Source organism: Aedes aegypti, chromosome 2 (assembly GCF_002204515.2).
Source record: "Aedes aegypti strain LVP_AGWG chromosome 2, AaegL5.0 Primary Assembly, whole genome shotgun sequence".
NCBI lineage: Eukaryota > Metazoa > Arthropoda > Insecta > Diptera > Culicidae > Aedes > Aedes aegypti.
In genome coordinates, this window is record NC_035108.1 from 436,481,728 (window position 1) to 436,498,755 (window position 17,028).

Below are 17,028 nucleotides of genomic sequence, written 5' to 3' on the forward strand. Positions count from 1 at the left end.
CATGTCAACGGTTTCTGTGATTAATCGGAACTGGTAAGAATTGCACTTCGATCCAAATAAATAACGGATGGTACTTCCCGTATATTCTCGAAGTGAATCACTGTTTCCAAAAGTTGACAATTTTGCGCATGAATACAATTCAATACTTATTTGAAAAAAACCTTACTGTATATAAACTCATGAATAGAAGGCAGGGAATCACCATTCATGCATTGGAAATATTGCATCGATAAATGTTGATTTGAACTTTTTACGAGGAGGGTAATTGCGATCAATGTTGCCCCAGATTACGGTATCAATAACTGCACCCGCCAACGCCCAAGGTATCTCACAATTGTAATTAAGCTCCGTAATTATTATTCATAGGTGTATTCACATAAAATACACCTTCAAGCGCAATATTGAACAACAGGCACGAAAGTCCATCGCCCTGTCGTAGTCCCCGCCGAGACTCGAACGAACTGGAGTGTTCGCCAGAGATCTTTATGCAGTTTTGTACACCGTCTATCGTTGCTTTAATCAATCTTATGAGCTTCCCGGGAAAGCTGTTCTCGTCCATGATCTTTCATAGCTTTACTCGGTCAATACTCGGGTAGAAGAGAATTGCAAAAAATCAACAAAACTTACCATTAAAATAGCAAAATTTGTTCTCTGTTTGTTTGAAATAAGAGATAAAATAATAACTGAGTTTGTATGGCATAACAACTAAATCATAACATATTTTACCATTGTAATAACAAAATAATAACAAAAAATAGGCAACCGTTAATAACAAAACATATTATTATATTGATATTGATAACAAAATAATAACTAAATAAGCTATTCACGAGTAGATGAAAATAACGGTAATTGCAGTTCTTTGACTATAATATCTGAATTTAGCATGATTAAAAAATAAACTTTTAGCTTTCCTGCTAAAAAACTTTTGCTTTTTGAATCTTTAATGAATATCATACAAATAGTAATATGAGCTATTATGGCAAAATTTGATATTGGTTTGTTCTCATGAATTATTTAAATAAAGGTTTAAAATATCAAAATAATGACATATTTAATTATGACGGCAATGTTTGTTATTCTCTAGATATTTAATGTTTTTAGTATTTTTGCACGAATAACAAATTTTACCATAACAGTATATTTTGTTATTGATTAGTTATTACATGAATTTCAAGTATAACATACCAATGACAAGGCACGGTAAATGGCTGGGCATGGCGTACCATTGGTACCTCGCGTACCTACAGGAATAAAATAGACCCCATTGTGTGGTCCTTAGCCTCTTGCCCAGCAACTCCTATCCCTACCTCCTCGTGGTACTGGCCGGGGTACGAGTAACCTTGGGGAAGATCGGGTAACCAACCCCCGGTGGGAACTTTGGTCGTATGCTGACAGGGAAGGGGGGGTTTGCTTCTGCAAACCTTGAGCGTCTGTACTCCATGTTAGGAGCGGCTCACAACAGCGTCTGTTCCCCATGTCAGGGGCGGCTGATCATCGTCCGAGGGCAAGAGAAGGACTCTAAGCTAAACTGCGCACTATGGCCCTCCGAACATTTAGGGGGAATGGTCCTCCGGAAATCTAGGGGGTTGGTGTCAGGCCCTGCAAGCCAGCCGTAAAAATACACCAGCACAGGAACGTCAACGAGAGAATACGGACCGGAACAATCGGCAAAGACCACAGCGACGAAAATGGACTTGCGATTGGAAACTCGTTACGTGGAACTGCAAATCTCTCAACTTCATCGGAAGCACACGCATACTCTCCGATGTACTGAAGATCCGCGGTTTCGACATCGTAGCGCTGCAGGAGGTGTGCTGGACAGGTTCGATGGTGCGAACGTTTAGAGGTAATCATACCATCTACCAGAGCTGCGGCAACACACGTGAGCTGGGAACAGCTTTCATAGTGATGGGTGATATGCAGAGGCGCGTGATCGGGTGGTGGCCGATCAACGAAAGAATGTGCAAGTTGAGGCTCAAAGGCCAGTTCTTCAACTTCAGCATCATAAACGTGCATAGCCCTCACTCCGGAAGCACTGATGATGACAAGGACGCATTTTACGCGCAGCTCGAACGCGAGTACGACCGCTGCCCAAGCCACGATGTCAAGATCATCATAGGAGACTTAAACGCTCAGGTTGGCCAGGAGGAGGAGTTCAGACCGACGATTGGAAAGTTCAGCGCCCACCGGCTGACGAACGAGAACGGCCTACGACTATTAGATTTTTCCAAGAACATGGCCATTCGCAGCACCTACTTCCAGCACAGCCTCCCGTATCGATACACCTGGAGATCACCACTGCAGACGGAATCACAAATCGACCACGTTTTGATCGATGGACGACACTTCTCCGACATTACCGACGTCAGAACCTATCGTGGCGCTAACATTGACTCCGACCACTATCTGGTGATGGTGAAACTGCGCCAAAAACTATCCGTCATTAACAATGTACGGTACCGACGCCCGCCTCGGTATAACCTAGCGCGACTGGCCCAACCGAACGTCGCTGCCGCATACGCGCAGCATCTCGAGGTAGAGTTGCCGGAAGAGGGCGAGCTTGACGAAGCCCCTCTTGAGGACTGCTGGAGCAACATAAAAGCAGCCATCAACAACGCAGCCGAGAGCATCGTCGGGTACGTGGAAAGGAGGACATGTGACGATTGGTTCGACGATGAATGCAGGCAGGTTTTGGAGGAGAAGGATGCAGCGCGGGCTGCAATGCTGCAGCAAGGAACGTGACAAAACGTGGAGCGATATAAAAGAAAACGAAAGCAGCAAACCCGCCTATTCCGGGACAAAAAGCGCCGCCTGGAAGAAGCGGAATGTGAAGAAATGGAACAGCTGCATCGTTCACAAGAAACGCGAAAGTTCTACGAGAAGCTTAACGCATCCCGAAAAGGCTTCGTGCCGCGAGCCGAAATGTGTAGGGATAAGGACGGAAGCATCTTGTCGGACGGACGTGAGGTGATTGAAAGGTGGAAGCAGCACTACGATGAACACCTGAATGGCACGGAGAACACAGGCGCCGAGGGTCACGATAGCGGAGGAAGTGGCTATGTTAGCACGGCGGATGAAGGAAACCAACCTGTCCCCACATTGAGGGAAGTTAAGGATGCCATCAACCAGCTCAAGAATAACAAGGCCGCTGGTAAGGATGGCATTGGAGCTGAACTCATCAAAATGGTCCCGGAGAGGTTGGCAGCCTGTCTGCACCGGCTGATTGTCAGAATCTGAGAAACGGAACAGCTGCCGGAGGAGTGGAAGCAAGGGGTCATTTGCCCCATCTACAAGAAGGGCGACAAACTGGAATGTGAAAACTATCGTGCGATCACTATCCTGAATGCCGCCTACAAAGTGCTACCCCAGATTATCTTCCGTCGTCTATCACCAATAACAAATGAGTTTGTGGGAAGTTATCAAGCTGGTTTCATCAACGGCCGCTCGACAACGGACCAAATCTTCACTGTACGGCAAATCCTCCAGAAATGCCGTGAATACCAAGTCCCAACGCATCACTTGTTCATCAATTTCAAAGCGGCTTATGATAGCATCGACCGCGAAGAGCTATGGAAAATCATGGACGAATACAGCTTTCCCGGGAAGCTCACAAGACTAATAAGAGCAACGATGGACGGTGTGCAGAATAGCGTGAAGATTTCGGGTGAACATTCCAGTTCGTTCGAATCCCGCCGGGGACTTCGACAGGGTGATGGACTTTCGTGCCTGCTGTTCAACATCGCGCTAGAAGGTGTCATGCGGAGAGCCGGGTTCAATAACCGAGGTACCGTAAACTGGGGGGAAGTTGATCACTTTTGAGCGATTCTGTGCTACAATTCCTAGCGGGATGTATGTATTATCATCTAAATATTTTTAAAACCTGTACTGGTTGAATGTTTATCGAATTATACAAACGAAATTTTGACGAATTAGTATCATAATAACGAAAACATTTTTTAGATATCAAAAAGTGGTGTTTATGATTCCGGGGTGAAGTTGATCAATTACTGCAATAGGTTTCCTAAAATAAAAAAATATGCTGTTCACTAAATTTGGGGTCTCTGAATCTGAATCAAGACTCAAAAATCTTACAACTTATTGATAAATCGGTTAATTTTTTAATTGAAAGTTGTGGATTACAGATTACACCACATTAAACGCCTAAAGGTAGGCAATTTTCTTTGAAATTAGCAACCCTCTTGCAAAAAGATCATTTTTTCTCTAAAAAAAAAAGAATTTGTATCCTCCATACAAATTCAAAACTAGGTAAACAGAACATATCTGGAATGTATGAAACAGTTTATTAAAATTTTAGCTTTGTATAGTCGTAGAAATAGTCGATTGTTTGGAGAAGAACCCTTCAACAGTTCATCAAACATTTCTTAAAAAATCTGTTTTTCCATGAAATAATTACCCTGAATGCCAAACCGAATTTATGAAAATCAAGAGTAGCTATCAGGTAATGCCACAACTCAGAAATTGTGATAATTGAAATCGGGTTATAGCTCTTATAACAGTCTATACATGTGGGTACAGGAATGATCAACTTCTCCCCGCTGATCAACTACACCCCGAATTACGGTACGATTTTCACAAGATCCAGCCAATTTGTTTGCTTCGCGGATGATATGGATATTGTCGGCAGAACATTTGGAACGGTGGCAGACCTGTACACCCGCCTGAAACGTGAAGCGACAAAAGTCGGCCTGATGGTGAATGCGTCAAACAGGGCTGTTTAGTTTCATGACCGACTTGCGACACTGACGAAACGAGTCTTCTCACCGTCACTAGACGAAACTATACTTCATGTGCACACTTCGTCACGTCGCAATGACGGGGCTGTCATGAGAATAATTTTAATGTTGTTTGGCTATTAAAATTTCTATCTCATTTTTGAGATTTTCGGGAAGTAAATGTGTTTGATAAGTTAAGTGGATATCCTTTCATGATTCCAGCGATATAAATAACAATCATACAAGATAATGGACTCAAAATGATGAAGCTTACGATTCCGTCACAAGCCGTAGCGACGGAAAAATGAAAGAGAATTTGAAAAAATCTCTGTCATTGTCTCGTCGTCCGATGATAGTGAGGGAAGCGTCTATGTAAAAGTCGCACGACACTCGCTATTTACATTGACGCTTTCCAGCCCTGGCGTCAAAAACAAAGTACATGCTGATAGGCGGAACCGAGCGCGACAGAGCCCGCCTGGGAAGCAGTGTTACGATAGACGGGGATACTTTTGAGGTGATTGATGAGTTCGTCTACCTCGGATCCTTGTTAACGGCTGATAACAACGTTAGTCGTGAAATACGGAGACACATCATCAGTGGAAGTCGCGCCTACTATGGGCTCCAGAAGAAGCTGCGGTCGAGAAAGATTCACCCTCGCACCAAATGTACCATGTACATAACGCTTATAAGACCGGTGGTCCTCTATGGACATGAAGCATGGACCATGCTGGAAGAGGACCTGCAAGCACTTGGAGTGTTCGAACGAAGGGTGCTTAGGACGATCTTTGGCGGAGTACAGGAAAACGGTGTGTGGCGGCGGAGAATGAACCACGAGCTCGCTAGGCTCTTCGGCGAAAGCCGGAAGGGTGCGCTGGGCAGGGCATGTTGCAAGACTACCGGACAACAATCCTGCAAAGATGGTGTTCGCGTCGAATCCGGTTGGCACAAGAAGGCGAGGAGCACAGCGAGCGAGGTGGCTAGATCAGGTGCAACCAGATCTGGAGAACGTGGGCCAAAATCGAAGTTGGAGAGACACAGCCATGGACCGAGTAAATTGGCGTAACATCGTTAACGAGGTTTTATCAAATTAATTGATGTAATACCATCTAAATAAATAAATAATAAATAACCAATGACAAATTTTGCTACGATAGTATGTTTTGCTATTGATTAGATATTTAATGTCATATATTAATAACATAAGAATGGTTAAACTAGATATGATTACAAAATTTGTTTTTATTTTACCATTATTTTGTTATTCACCTCTACCCGGGGAAACCTTATTGATAACTTCCCACGAACTCGTTTGCTATAGGTGATAGACTACGGAAGAGAATATGGGATAGCACTTTGTAGTTGGCGTTTAGGATGGTGATTGCACGATAATTTACACATTCTAGTTTGTCGCCCTTTTTGTAGATAGGACATATAACGCCTTGCTTCCACTCCTCCGCCCAGTAAACACACCATCGTATATGATGGTATATAAGAGTATAAAGGTGGAGGCGATATACGTACAACTTACATGTAGCCTTATGGCGCATGTACGTATATCGCCTCCACTTGTGTACTCTTATGCGCTATCGTATACGAGTTTGTGTTTACTGGGCGGTAGCTGTTCCGTTTCCCAGATTCTGACTATCAGCCGATGCAGACAAACGGCCAACCTGTCCGGGCCTATCTTGATGAGTTCGGCTCCGATACCATCCTTGCCAGCGGTTTTGTTGTTCTTGAGCTGTCGAATGGCATCCTTAATTTCCCCCATCGTGGGAACTGGTTGGTTTCCGCTGTCCGCTGTGCTGACGTAGCCATCGCTTTCGTTGTCCTGACCCTCTGTGTCTGTGTTCTCTACGCCATTCAGGTGTTAATCGTAGTGCTGCTTCCACCTTTCGATCACCTCGCGTCCGTCCGTCAAAATGCTCCCACCCTTATCCCGATATATTTCAGCTCGCGGCACGAAGCCTTTGCGAGATGTGTTGAGCTTCTGATAAAACTTCCGTGTTTCGGAACGGTACAGCAACTCCATCACTTGGCATTCCACCTCTTCCAGGCGGCGCTTTTTGTCGCGGAATAGGTGGGTTTGCTGTTTCCGCTTCAGTCTGTATCGTTCCACGTTTTGTTGCGTACCATGCTGCAGCATTGCAGCTCGCGCTGCATTCTTCTCCTCTAAAACCTCTTGGCACTCCTCGTCGAACCAATCGTTTCTTAACCTCCGTTCCACATATTCAACGATGCTTTCGGCAATGTCGTTAATGGCTGCTTTGACTGTCCTCCAGCAGTCCTCAAGAGGGGCCCTATCGAGCTCGCCCTCATCCGGCAACGCTGCCTCAAGATGCTGCAGGCACGCATTGGCGACAACCGCGGTTGTTTCATCCGCTCGAGATTGTACCGAGGCGGGCGTCGGTACCGTACATTATTGATCACGGATAGTTTTGGGCGCAGTTTCACCATCACTAGATAGTGATCAGAGTCAATGTTAGCGCCGCGATAGGTTTCGACGTCGGTTATATCAGAGAAGTGCCGTCCATCGATCAAAACGTGGTCGATTTGTGATTCCGTCTGCTGTGGTGATCTTCATTTGTATCGATACGGGAGGCTGTGCACTACTTCCAGGTGCTGCGAATGACCATTGGTCATGTTCTTGGAGGTGGCAAAATCTATCAGTCGTAGGCCGTTCTCGTTCGTCACCCAGTGGGCGTTGAACTTTCCAATCGTCAGTCTGAACTCCTCCTCCTGGCCAACCTGAGCAATCAAATCTCCTATGATGATATTGACGTCGTGGCCTAGGCAGCGGTCGTACTCGCGTTCGAGCTGCGCGTAAAATGCGTCCTTGTCATCATCAGTGCTTCCGGAGTGTGGGCTATGCACGTTGATTATGCAAAAGTTAAAGAATCGGCCTTCGATTCTTAACTTGCATATTCTTTCATTGATTGGCCACCACCCGATCACGCGCCTTTGCATATTATCCATCACTAGAAAAGCTTTGACACGAATGCACTTATAGTGTAAAGTGTCGTTAATAAAAAACAAAAAACTATAAAGCTGTTCCCAGCTCACGTGTGTTGCCGCAGCTCTGGTAGATGGTATGATTACCTCTAACACACACCTTCTGCAGCGCTACGATGTCGAAACCGCGGATCTTCAGTACATCGGAGAGTATGCGTGTGCTTCCGATGAAGTTGAGAGATTTGCAGTTCCACGTACCGAGTTTCCAATTGCTAGTCCATTTCCGTCGCTGTGGTCTTTGCCGATTGTTCCGGTCCGTATTCTCTCGTTGACGTTCCTGTGCTGATGTGTTTTTACGGTTGGCTTGCAGGGCCTGATACCAACCCCCAAAATTTCCGGAGGACCATTCCCCCTAAATGTTCGGAGGGCCATAGTGCGCAGTTTAGCTTAGAGTCCTTCTCTTGCCCTCGGACGATGATCAGCCGCCCCTGACATCGGGAACAGACGCTGTTGTGAACCGCTCCTAACATGAAGTACAGACGCTCCAGGTTTGCAAAAAAAAAAAACATAAAATAATTGCATAGCTATAGATATGATTGACTTAATATTAATATGCAATCATGACAATGGTATTAATGTTGATGTTGTGTTGTCAAACCTGGCACGAATCTTCAAAATGCGACAAAATGTAAATAAATATGGAAGCAGGAATACAAACTACTAATTTGAGAGTGAGAGCCCATTAACTTACATCTACTCCAACATCGCTTGTTGGTAATCAGTGTTTTTTTGCGGTACAGCTCATAACGTTTCAAGGTAACAATGTGCGGAAAGCTGATTCAACAATAAAATAATTGAAATATTTATGTGATGAACGACAGAAACAAAAGCAAAAGCGATTGGGCAAACCATACTATCAGTTTAGAAACACCGATAATATAAGTAGATGAAAAAACCGAATTTAGTACTATACCATTTAATTCCACTAGAGTTTGTATCCTTTGACAGATACGCGTATTTCGACCTCAACTGTAAGGCCGTCTTCAGTGTCGTGTACTAGACTCGACTTGAAGAAAACCATCGTATGCACACATTATATATTAACACTAGGTATAAACGTATTTCCCTACCCATTATTATTTTTTAACTTAAAATTTATGAGCTTTAGGTACATTCCATCCCTCTTTTGTAACAATAGTATCCAGGCATGTTAAAGCAACTTTCGGAGTAGTTATGTCAATCGTGCAACAAGTTTCTGCGTGTAGTTGTAGCAGAACAGAAATTCGGCCTCAAATCTCTTAGCGAAAACCATTTTTGTAATCTAAGGCTGTGAACCGTTTCATCAATTTGTTTAACTTTTAGTTAAAATTTGACAGCTCGGGGATTATTTCCCTTTCGGTTAAAAATAACCCTGCTCTGGTAAGACTTGACAGTTCGAAAATTATTTTCTGCTCCCGTGAATTTGAGTATAACTAATCATCTGTCAACTTTGTTCTGAAATATCTAATCTACTATCAAGGCTCAAATGGGTCGACTGCGAAATTCAATTTAACCAATTGAGGGGAAAATAACTATCGAAATATTAAATTTTAAACGAATTGGTGAAACGTTTCACAGCCTAAGCCAGAAATTTCCATATAGCGTTAAACGCCTAGAGGTATGCAACGCCTTATAATGTTCTTTAATGCTTTCAATTTTGTTCGATTTATAGTTCATTGTCAAAGTTACCCCAAAACAGAAAACCGACTTTCGATTAAATGGAAAATAATATATCCATTCAGAATAATTTTTTTGGCAATTTATCAAGTGCAATCGATAGCTAGGACACCAGTACTTGTTTTAAAAATATAAATTATAATTCTTTAAACCAGCATAAATATTGAAGTTTTCGTCGAAAAAAATATCAAAGTTACCCCGTTTTACGGTAACTTTTAAGATGTTATTTAAGCCACCATTTTTTGCGCTTTTTCAGGTATATAAGTGTAAAATATTAAACCATAAATGCTAGAGAAATACAACCGAATATGTATGTAACGTTTATTCTGAACTCTTGTATAACAAGAGGTGTTACTTGGGTAATATGCCATGCATGCTGTTCTGTAACTATTTTACGGTTTATAGTCTTCATTAGTTCCGTCGTCATTTTCTGGTGTTACTCGATGATTGCTTTGGTAATATTGTCAGATAAATACTAAACCGACGCGATGATTCATTCTCCCATATTGAAGCACGTTTATCATAAACCCGGCCGGCCACTCAGCCATATAAGCTTGACTTGAATTGCAAAACAGTTCAACTTACCTGATCGGTGATAAAACGTATCTCTTTTAATATTAAAGCTAGTTCGTAATCAGCGGATGATGTGAAACACGTGTGTGGTGGCGCGATTGCATCTGGCATTCGATTGCTTCCGATCGGTCCCATACTTCCATCATCGCTACTGTCGCGTGGGGAATAGAGCACCAGAATGCAATGTTAGTTTAAATCCTGCTGTGTTTGATCAACGGGGAAAAGCACTCACCTATAAACAGTCCTGAAATACGTTGGATTATGTGGCAGTGTACCTCCGGGGGTTAGTGGTCTACAGTTGTGACGAAAGTCATCATCTATATCTAATACGTTCGCTAGTAACGACTTCGATGATCTGTGAAAGAACAAAAGTTTATCCATGAGATGGCTGTGAAATGATCCTTGATAATAAGCAACTAACCGCTCTTTCAGTTCGACGTCCTGTATGTGCGTTTTCCGTTCGGAACTATCCGACGTTGGCGTTGGTGGATATTCCACTGATAAAGATCTACCCGGTCGGCTCATTCTTAAAATACATGGCAGCCAATATAAAAATATGATTCTAACCTGTGGTTCGAGAGGAAGAGAAGATACAATGAGAAATTCAATAATATCATGTTTTGAGGGTGATTACAGAAAAAACGCATCCGGTTGGTCATACTGTAGAACTAGAACTGTATGAAGAGAACCTTAATAATAAAGTTAAGCTCTCCATGATAATTTACTTTTTCAAGATCCAAAAAGTTCCAAATAGATGTTTTTGACTAAGAGCCTAGAGAATGCTCACGCGGGACTATAGGGTGAAATATATGTTAAATTAGTGTACTACGGTAGAATACTTCACTACTCAAATTAATTGAATATGAGTATATTTGACTAACTTTCTACTCAACTCGAAATTCCCATGTGGTACCTCTCAAATAGCAGCACATGATATTCTAATGGATTTTGAATCCAATTCCGGAAAAAGAACTCCGAGCGCACGAGAGCATAAAAAATATGATGACGTGCCAGCAGGAAGCAATTTCCCAACTCCCAAGCCTTCAAGCAGGTCTTGCCCCATCCGGGCATTCTTTGATGTTTGGGTGGAAGCTGTATAGTTAGTATACGCTTCCGCCCAATGTGGCTTGTTGTGACTTTTTACTCAAAGCATTTCGGCGAAATTGATGGCTCCAATCCAATTAAGACAATGACGTTTAACCTAGTTAGCCCAAGCGAACCAACGGAAACAACCACAACTCATCGTTGTCGGTCGGTGTCGTCATTGGCTCGCACAGAGACCGGTCCGGTAGCATCGCACAGAGGAGTAATTAGAACAAATTCGTGGTGAAAATTTCAAGTTTGAAAAATTGTGATTCTTGAACGCGTTTTATTTTTCAAATATTGTGAAAACAGATGAACAACGGATTTTTTGTCACAAATTGGTGAGATATTTTGAACAAAATGATGGTACACATCAACGAAAATTCAATTTTTGCAAATGTACTCGGATTCCAACATGGAAATTCGACCACTCATCAACTTTTAAGTATGATGGATTTCTATCCAACCAATCTGAAGGCTAGAACTACTGGTTCTGCTCTACAGGATATAGAAAAAACATTCGGCAATGCTCGTCATGAAGGTTTGATAATATTAAATTAAATTGAAAAAAAAACTTTAATTTTCCAACATACATCGTTAGAACAACCCAAAGCTATCCGTCAAATCGTACACTTCTGGTTAATTATCAGAACTCTAAGTCTGAAAGACTCCATGTAACTCCAAGAGCTGGTGTTCCTCAAGGCATAATTTTGGGGCCAATATTATACAATATTTTCACATCTTACTTATCTGAGTTACCTCAGGGATGTCATGCATGTCTGTTCGGATATTTTTTTTTGGATTGGAAGATTCTCCTAGTGCTTCCAAAACTCAGCTTATAATATTCCCATATGAACCAAAAGTTCTTTATTTGAAACCTTCAAGTTGACATTGTGGTAAAACGATTCGCCACCATCCTTAAATTCATTCGACCACCTTTTAGAAACATGTATCATATTGTCACTCATCATAAATTAAGCACCATGACATTGTAACCTAAATTCCGACCACCCAAACTTGACAATAAGCAGAACTCGGTCAGCACCGAGAACCTTTTCCTTTTCCTTGTTACCAAACCTTGTTTCCAAATATCATAATTGTTACCACATGTTTTAAATAAACTCCGCTAGGCTGTTTCCAAAATAACGTATGCGCGTCGGCTTCCTACATTCTGTTCGTACCATACCATGTTAGGTTACCACCGAAGAATTCATTTCAATAAAGATTATTCTAGCATTGTCAGTTGACGCGTTGAGTTCAATCCGAAAGTCCGGCCCACCTCAACATGTAGTCACAATGAGAGGGGTTCTAATCAATTGGGGCTCATGCTAGATACAAAACTAAAAAAATGCCAGTATCCACACAGAAAGAAAAATCCATGTAAATTTCAGCGAAAAATGATGCACATGAAGGGAATGCCAGATATGTCGCAAATTTACACTTCACATCGTGTAAAATTACAATTACATCATGTAAGATTCCGCTAAACATCGTAGCATGGACTCTAACCGATAACGCGACAATTCGCATAAATTTACATGATGTTGATGTAATTTTACACGATGTGTCATGTAAATTTGTGACATACCTGGCATTCCCTTTATGTGCATGATTTTCGCTGAAATTTACATGGATTTTTCTTTCTGTGCACTTATTGACAGGAAGGGCAGATAATTTTAGTAATGTATGATTCAAACTACTCCGGTGTGCATTGGAATGAGAGAGAGTCAGTGAGATCTGTGACGTCTACGAAGCGAACACTGTCACTCCCTACGATATCCTTGCGTGTCGTGTACGTTACCATGGTGCAGGGAAGAAGCATTCATTCAACTGAACAAACTCTTGCAAGTACATTAGTTCCATCTATTTGGGTTCTCGTTTGCACCTCGAGAGCAAACGGCTTGGTTAGTGTCAGGTCGAATGCAGATGCAGATCGAAAAATCTGGACAGAACAGATGAACTGGGCGACCGGCCGTATCATTTCCAAATCTTCATAAAGCCCATCCTATTCATCATAAGATTCGGGGCGACGTTATGCGTTGGGATGCGTTCGGGCCGCTGGTGTGGTTAGGGTTACTCTCAGAAGGAGATACTTTTGTTTTGTACAACAGTTACTATTTAGAAGTTGAAATTGTATTTGTAACATTAGAAATTCATTTTCAAAAACTTAATTATTGAATGAACAAAATGCACATTCCCAACAACCATTCATACAGATCAAATTATTTCTGAATTTTAAACCAAACAGGAGTGGTTTTAGCAATGAGGGGGAGGGGGTTTAATATTAGCTTAGCTTAGCTTAAACTGACTACACATATCAATGGTTGCTATTCCGTGATTGACCGAAGTCAATGAAAATGCACAAAGAATCAACTAGAAGATCGGCTGGGATTGGCCATAATCTTCTTCAGTGTGCATAATTCAGTGCCTCTATTTATACATGGTCAATAACGGCGCCGGCCACGTCCTTGCAGTCAGGTGGGATTGGGGGAAGGAATGTTAGTGTGTAATCTTTGCTATTTGGAGACCGTGTTTGCCTCTGCATCTCCACAAAGGTTACTGGGAGGGATGTTTGTTAATGGGGAGGATCGTTGGGTCACAGGATTCACTTTGATAAGCGATGAGACCATGATACATAATTATTGGTGAGATATAATGCTTATATGTAAATATAATATTTTCATTTGATATGAGCAATATCTATGTAGAGAAAAATTATGCCGACACTTGACGTGACGAACCTTTCAAAGTTTGTTGAATAAAGTAAACTCGCAAGTCTACACTCGTAGTGTCGAACCATTCAAAGTTTTTTTTTAAATACAAAAATAAAGGTAAAAGGAAAAAGGTGTTTTGAAAAAAAAATTAGACTTAAATAATTTATGGATCAGAGTTTATGTCGACACTCACAGTGACGAACCTTTCATAGTTTGTTGAAAAATCAGATTTACGTCTCACCGTTGTAACGATTAAAGGAGCAGTCATACATATTTTATAGATTAGAAATAGTAGCATGAAACGAGCTCACCAATTGATCCGTCATCCTTGAGCAGCAACAATCCACTTTCAGCTTCACTCGTTTGCTCGGCTATATAAAAGCACTCAGAGAAAATAGGCGCGCGACCCGAGAGGGAAAACAACTGACGACTGCTCGGGCTTTCTTGACGCACTGCCCAGGAGCAAGCGTCAACGTCGAAAGATCAAAAAGAACTAATCGGGCGCGGCACTTTTTCACTTTACTCGACCGATGCGCGACATGTTTGATTCTGCCATCGTCGCCGGCCTCCGCAGGAGCAAGCGTCAAGGTCGAAGGATCAAACACAACTCCGTTGATGGAACCAGCTCGATAACTGACGATAAACTCAATTGCTATTGGTGATAGACGACGAGAGATAATCAAGGATAGCCTGAGGGGGAGGGGGTTTAATATTGTGTTTAAATTTTCATATTTTTCAAATAAGTGAGTTATGTTAGATTGTGTTGAGAACTTTTGGAGTCTACAAACAAACAGGCCTATGAAAAAGATCTTACCAGAAATAATTCGAAGGTTTGAACCACAGTTCGTAATGGATGTTATGGGATATGTTTAAAACCTGTAATGCAACTCAAAAGATTTCTGCCACAATATTCCCATCATATTGACTAGTAATATTGGTGCCTTTTAGTGCTGAACTATATGAGAGTGAATTCTGATGTGTCTAAAAAACTAAATGCCTGAAATTGTTATTTTTATCATCATTTCGTACAAAACATACAATTCGAATACAGCATATGAAATAATTGACTAGATCAGCACCGAATTACGGTATAAATTTATATTTCACTTTTTTATTGATTAAAATCGAAGAGCTGCTTCAGTATTGATTATAAACTTTTGTTCACGATATTCATTTGAATTTTAAAGTTGAGGGTGTACGGAATCAAATTGCGAAACACACCCAAATATTCGCACAACACTTCATTCTATTCGGACATATAAGGGAACATGTTGTTAAACTCAAAGAGAAAAAACATTCACTTGTTGTCCTTAAAAGAAAGGATGATCTTCTCGCCTCTATGCCCAGCAAACCAGACATCGTTTATCAATATACAATTAAAATCATATATCTAAATAAACTTTATTTAAATCCTTTATTGGTATGTATATACACTCCCGTGCATAAGTTTGGGTTCACCACCTAAAAAACATGCAAAAGTGTTCAGTCCATATCTCTGTGACTACACGTCCAATTAAAACTCTTTAAGCTGCATTCGAAAGTCAAAGAGTTATTCTTACTTTGTATGTATTTTTCCAAAATTATTCTTTGAACTTTGTATACTAAATTTATACTTAAAGTTGTGACATATTTCAAAATAAACACTGAAAAACCATATCTAATTTTCTCAGCATTGGGTCGACCAAAATTTCAAATCAAAGTGTCATTAGAATCGTAATCTCATATTCTTTGAAGAGACCACCCGAAATTTTTGCGGAAAAATCTGAAAAGTATTCAAAATCAATGAAAGAGTCAGTGAAATCATCGTGCAAAAGTTTGGGTTCACTCAGTATGGTGTATCGTGCAAAAGTTTGGGTTCACCTGAACTCACTTAAATCTGTGAAATCTTAAACCAATCATGCACGCACCATTATTTTCACTCAAAAAAGCTTTAAACTATTAAAATCTGTTGAAAAATGGCAGAGATATTGACAAAAATGATGTGAGTGTGGCTCAGGTGAACCCAAACTTTTGCACGATTTGCAACATACTGAGGGGTGAACCCAAACTTTTGCACGATGACTTCACTGACTGTTTCATTGATTTTGAATACTTTTCAGATTTTTCCGCAAAATTTCGGGAGGTCTCTTCAAAGAATATAAGATTACAATTCTAATGACACTTTGATTTAAAATTTTGGTCGACCCAATGCTGAGGAAAATAGATATGATTTTTCAGTGTGTTTTTTGAAATATGTCACAACTTTAAGTATAAATTTAGTATACAAAATTAAAAGAATGTTTTTGGAAAAATACATACGAAGTAAGAATAACTCTTTGCCTTTCGAATGCGGCTTAAAGAGTTTCAATTGGACTTGTAATCACAGAGATATGGACAGAACACTTTTGTATGTTTTTGAGGGGGTGAACCCAAACTTTTGCACGGGAGTGTAAACTGTCAAAGATGATAAAAAATAATCATATTTTCCGACACTCTTTGCATTCAAAAAGATCAAACTCAGATTAGACTTGTGTGTCGCCGGGCTGTCATCGCCGATCCATTTAATGTATATTTGATAAACATTTTTTATCTTACTGGCTGTTTGGGCACGTCAGGAGTTAATCATCAATGTTAACTTCCTTTTCCCAATCAGCCTAGATAGCCGCGTAGTGTCGGTAGCGGTTGTTTCAACTGGCTAAGAATTAACACTACGGACTGCCTGTTCCGGTGGTAAAAGTCCACCTCACAGGTGACCCCTAATTTATACGGCTTTAAGCTTACCGTGCCTAAGAATGAATGGTTAGGGGGGTCTAAATAAAACCTACCCGCAAACGGAGCCTGTGGAGTTCCAGGGCGCCCTCTACAGTATTATGCCCTTCCTGTGCTACCCGGAGCAATGGTGCAGGTGACCTTGTGTTTCTCCGAGATAATCGGCTGCCCTTCTTCAGTCTCAAGCCTGAGGCTAAATAAGGGTGGGATTATTAATACATTGTATTTTAGTTTAAATTTTCACCTCTATGGTTTCGCATTATGCGTTTTACGCAGTGTATTCTGTGCTTTTCGCCTTTGGCGACTTTTAAGAGATACCGATCTGGTTTTTGTTCGCTGCTGATCTTTTTTTGTTCTGAGATTGCGAAAAGCTTAATCCTGCCTAGTTTGGGTAGTGGCTACGGCTAGGATAGCTTAGTTAGATCAATCTCCAGCATAAAATGTCAGCAACGATTAATCTTTAGACTCATGTAAATGGTACAGCTCAAGTGGCGCTAGTTCAAAAACCT

General features: G+C 41.2%; 1 protein-coding gene across 2 annotated transcripts in view; it reads right to left on the minus strand.

The window, feature by feature from the left end:
* The window catches only part of LOC5567018 (neuronal acetylcholine receptor subunit alpha-7), a 414,734-nt gene that overhangs the window by 14,922 nt on the left and 382,784 nt on the right, over window positions 1–17,028 (minus strand). Inside the window, exons 11-13 of one of the 2 annotated variants that reach the window (XM_021847824.1) lie at window positions 10,396–10,541; window positions 10,207–10,329; window positions 9,987–10,122 (exon numbers count right to left, since the gene is read on the minus strand). In XM_021847824.1, coding sequence (XP_021703516.1) covers window positions 9,987–10,122; window positions 10,207–10,329; window positions 10,396–10,541 — 405 coding nt within the window. Of the gene's footprint in view, window positions 1–9,986; window positions 10,126–10,206; window positions 10,330–10,395; window positions 10,542–17,028 lie in introns of both variants that reach the window. The other variant, XM_001651358.2, reaches the window with a different exon arrangement.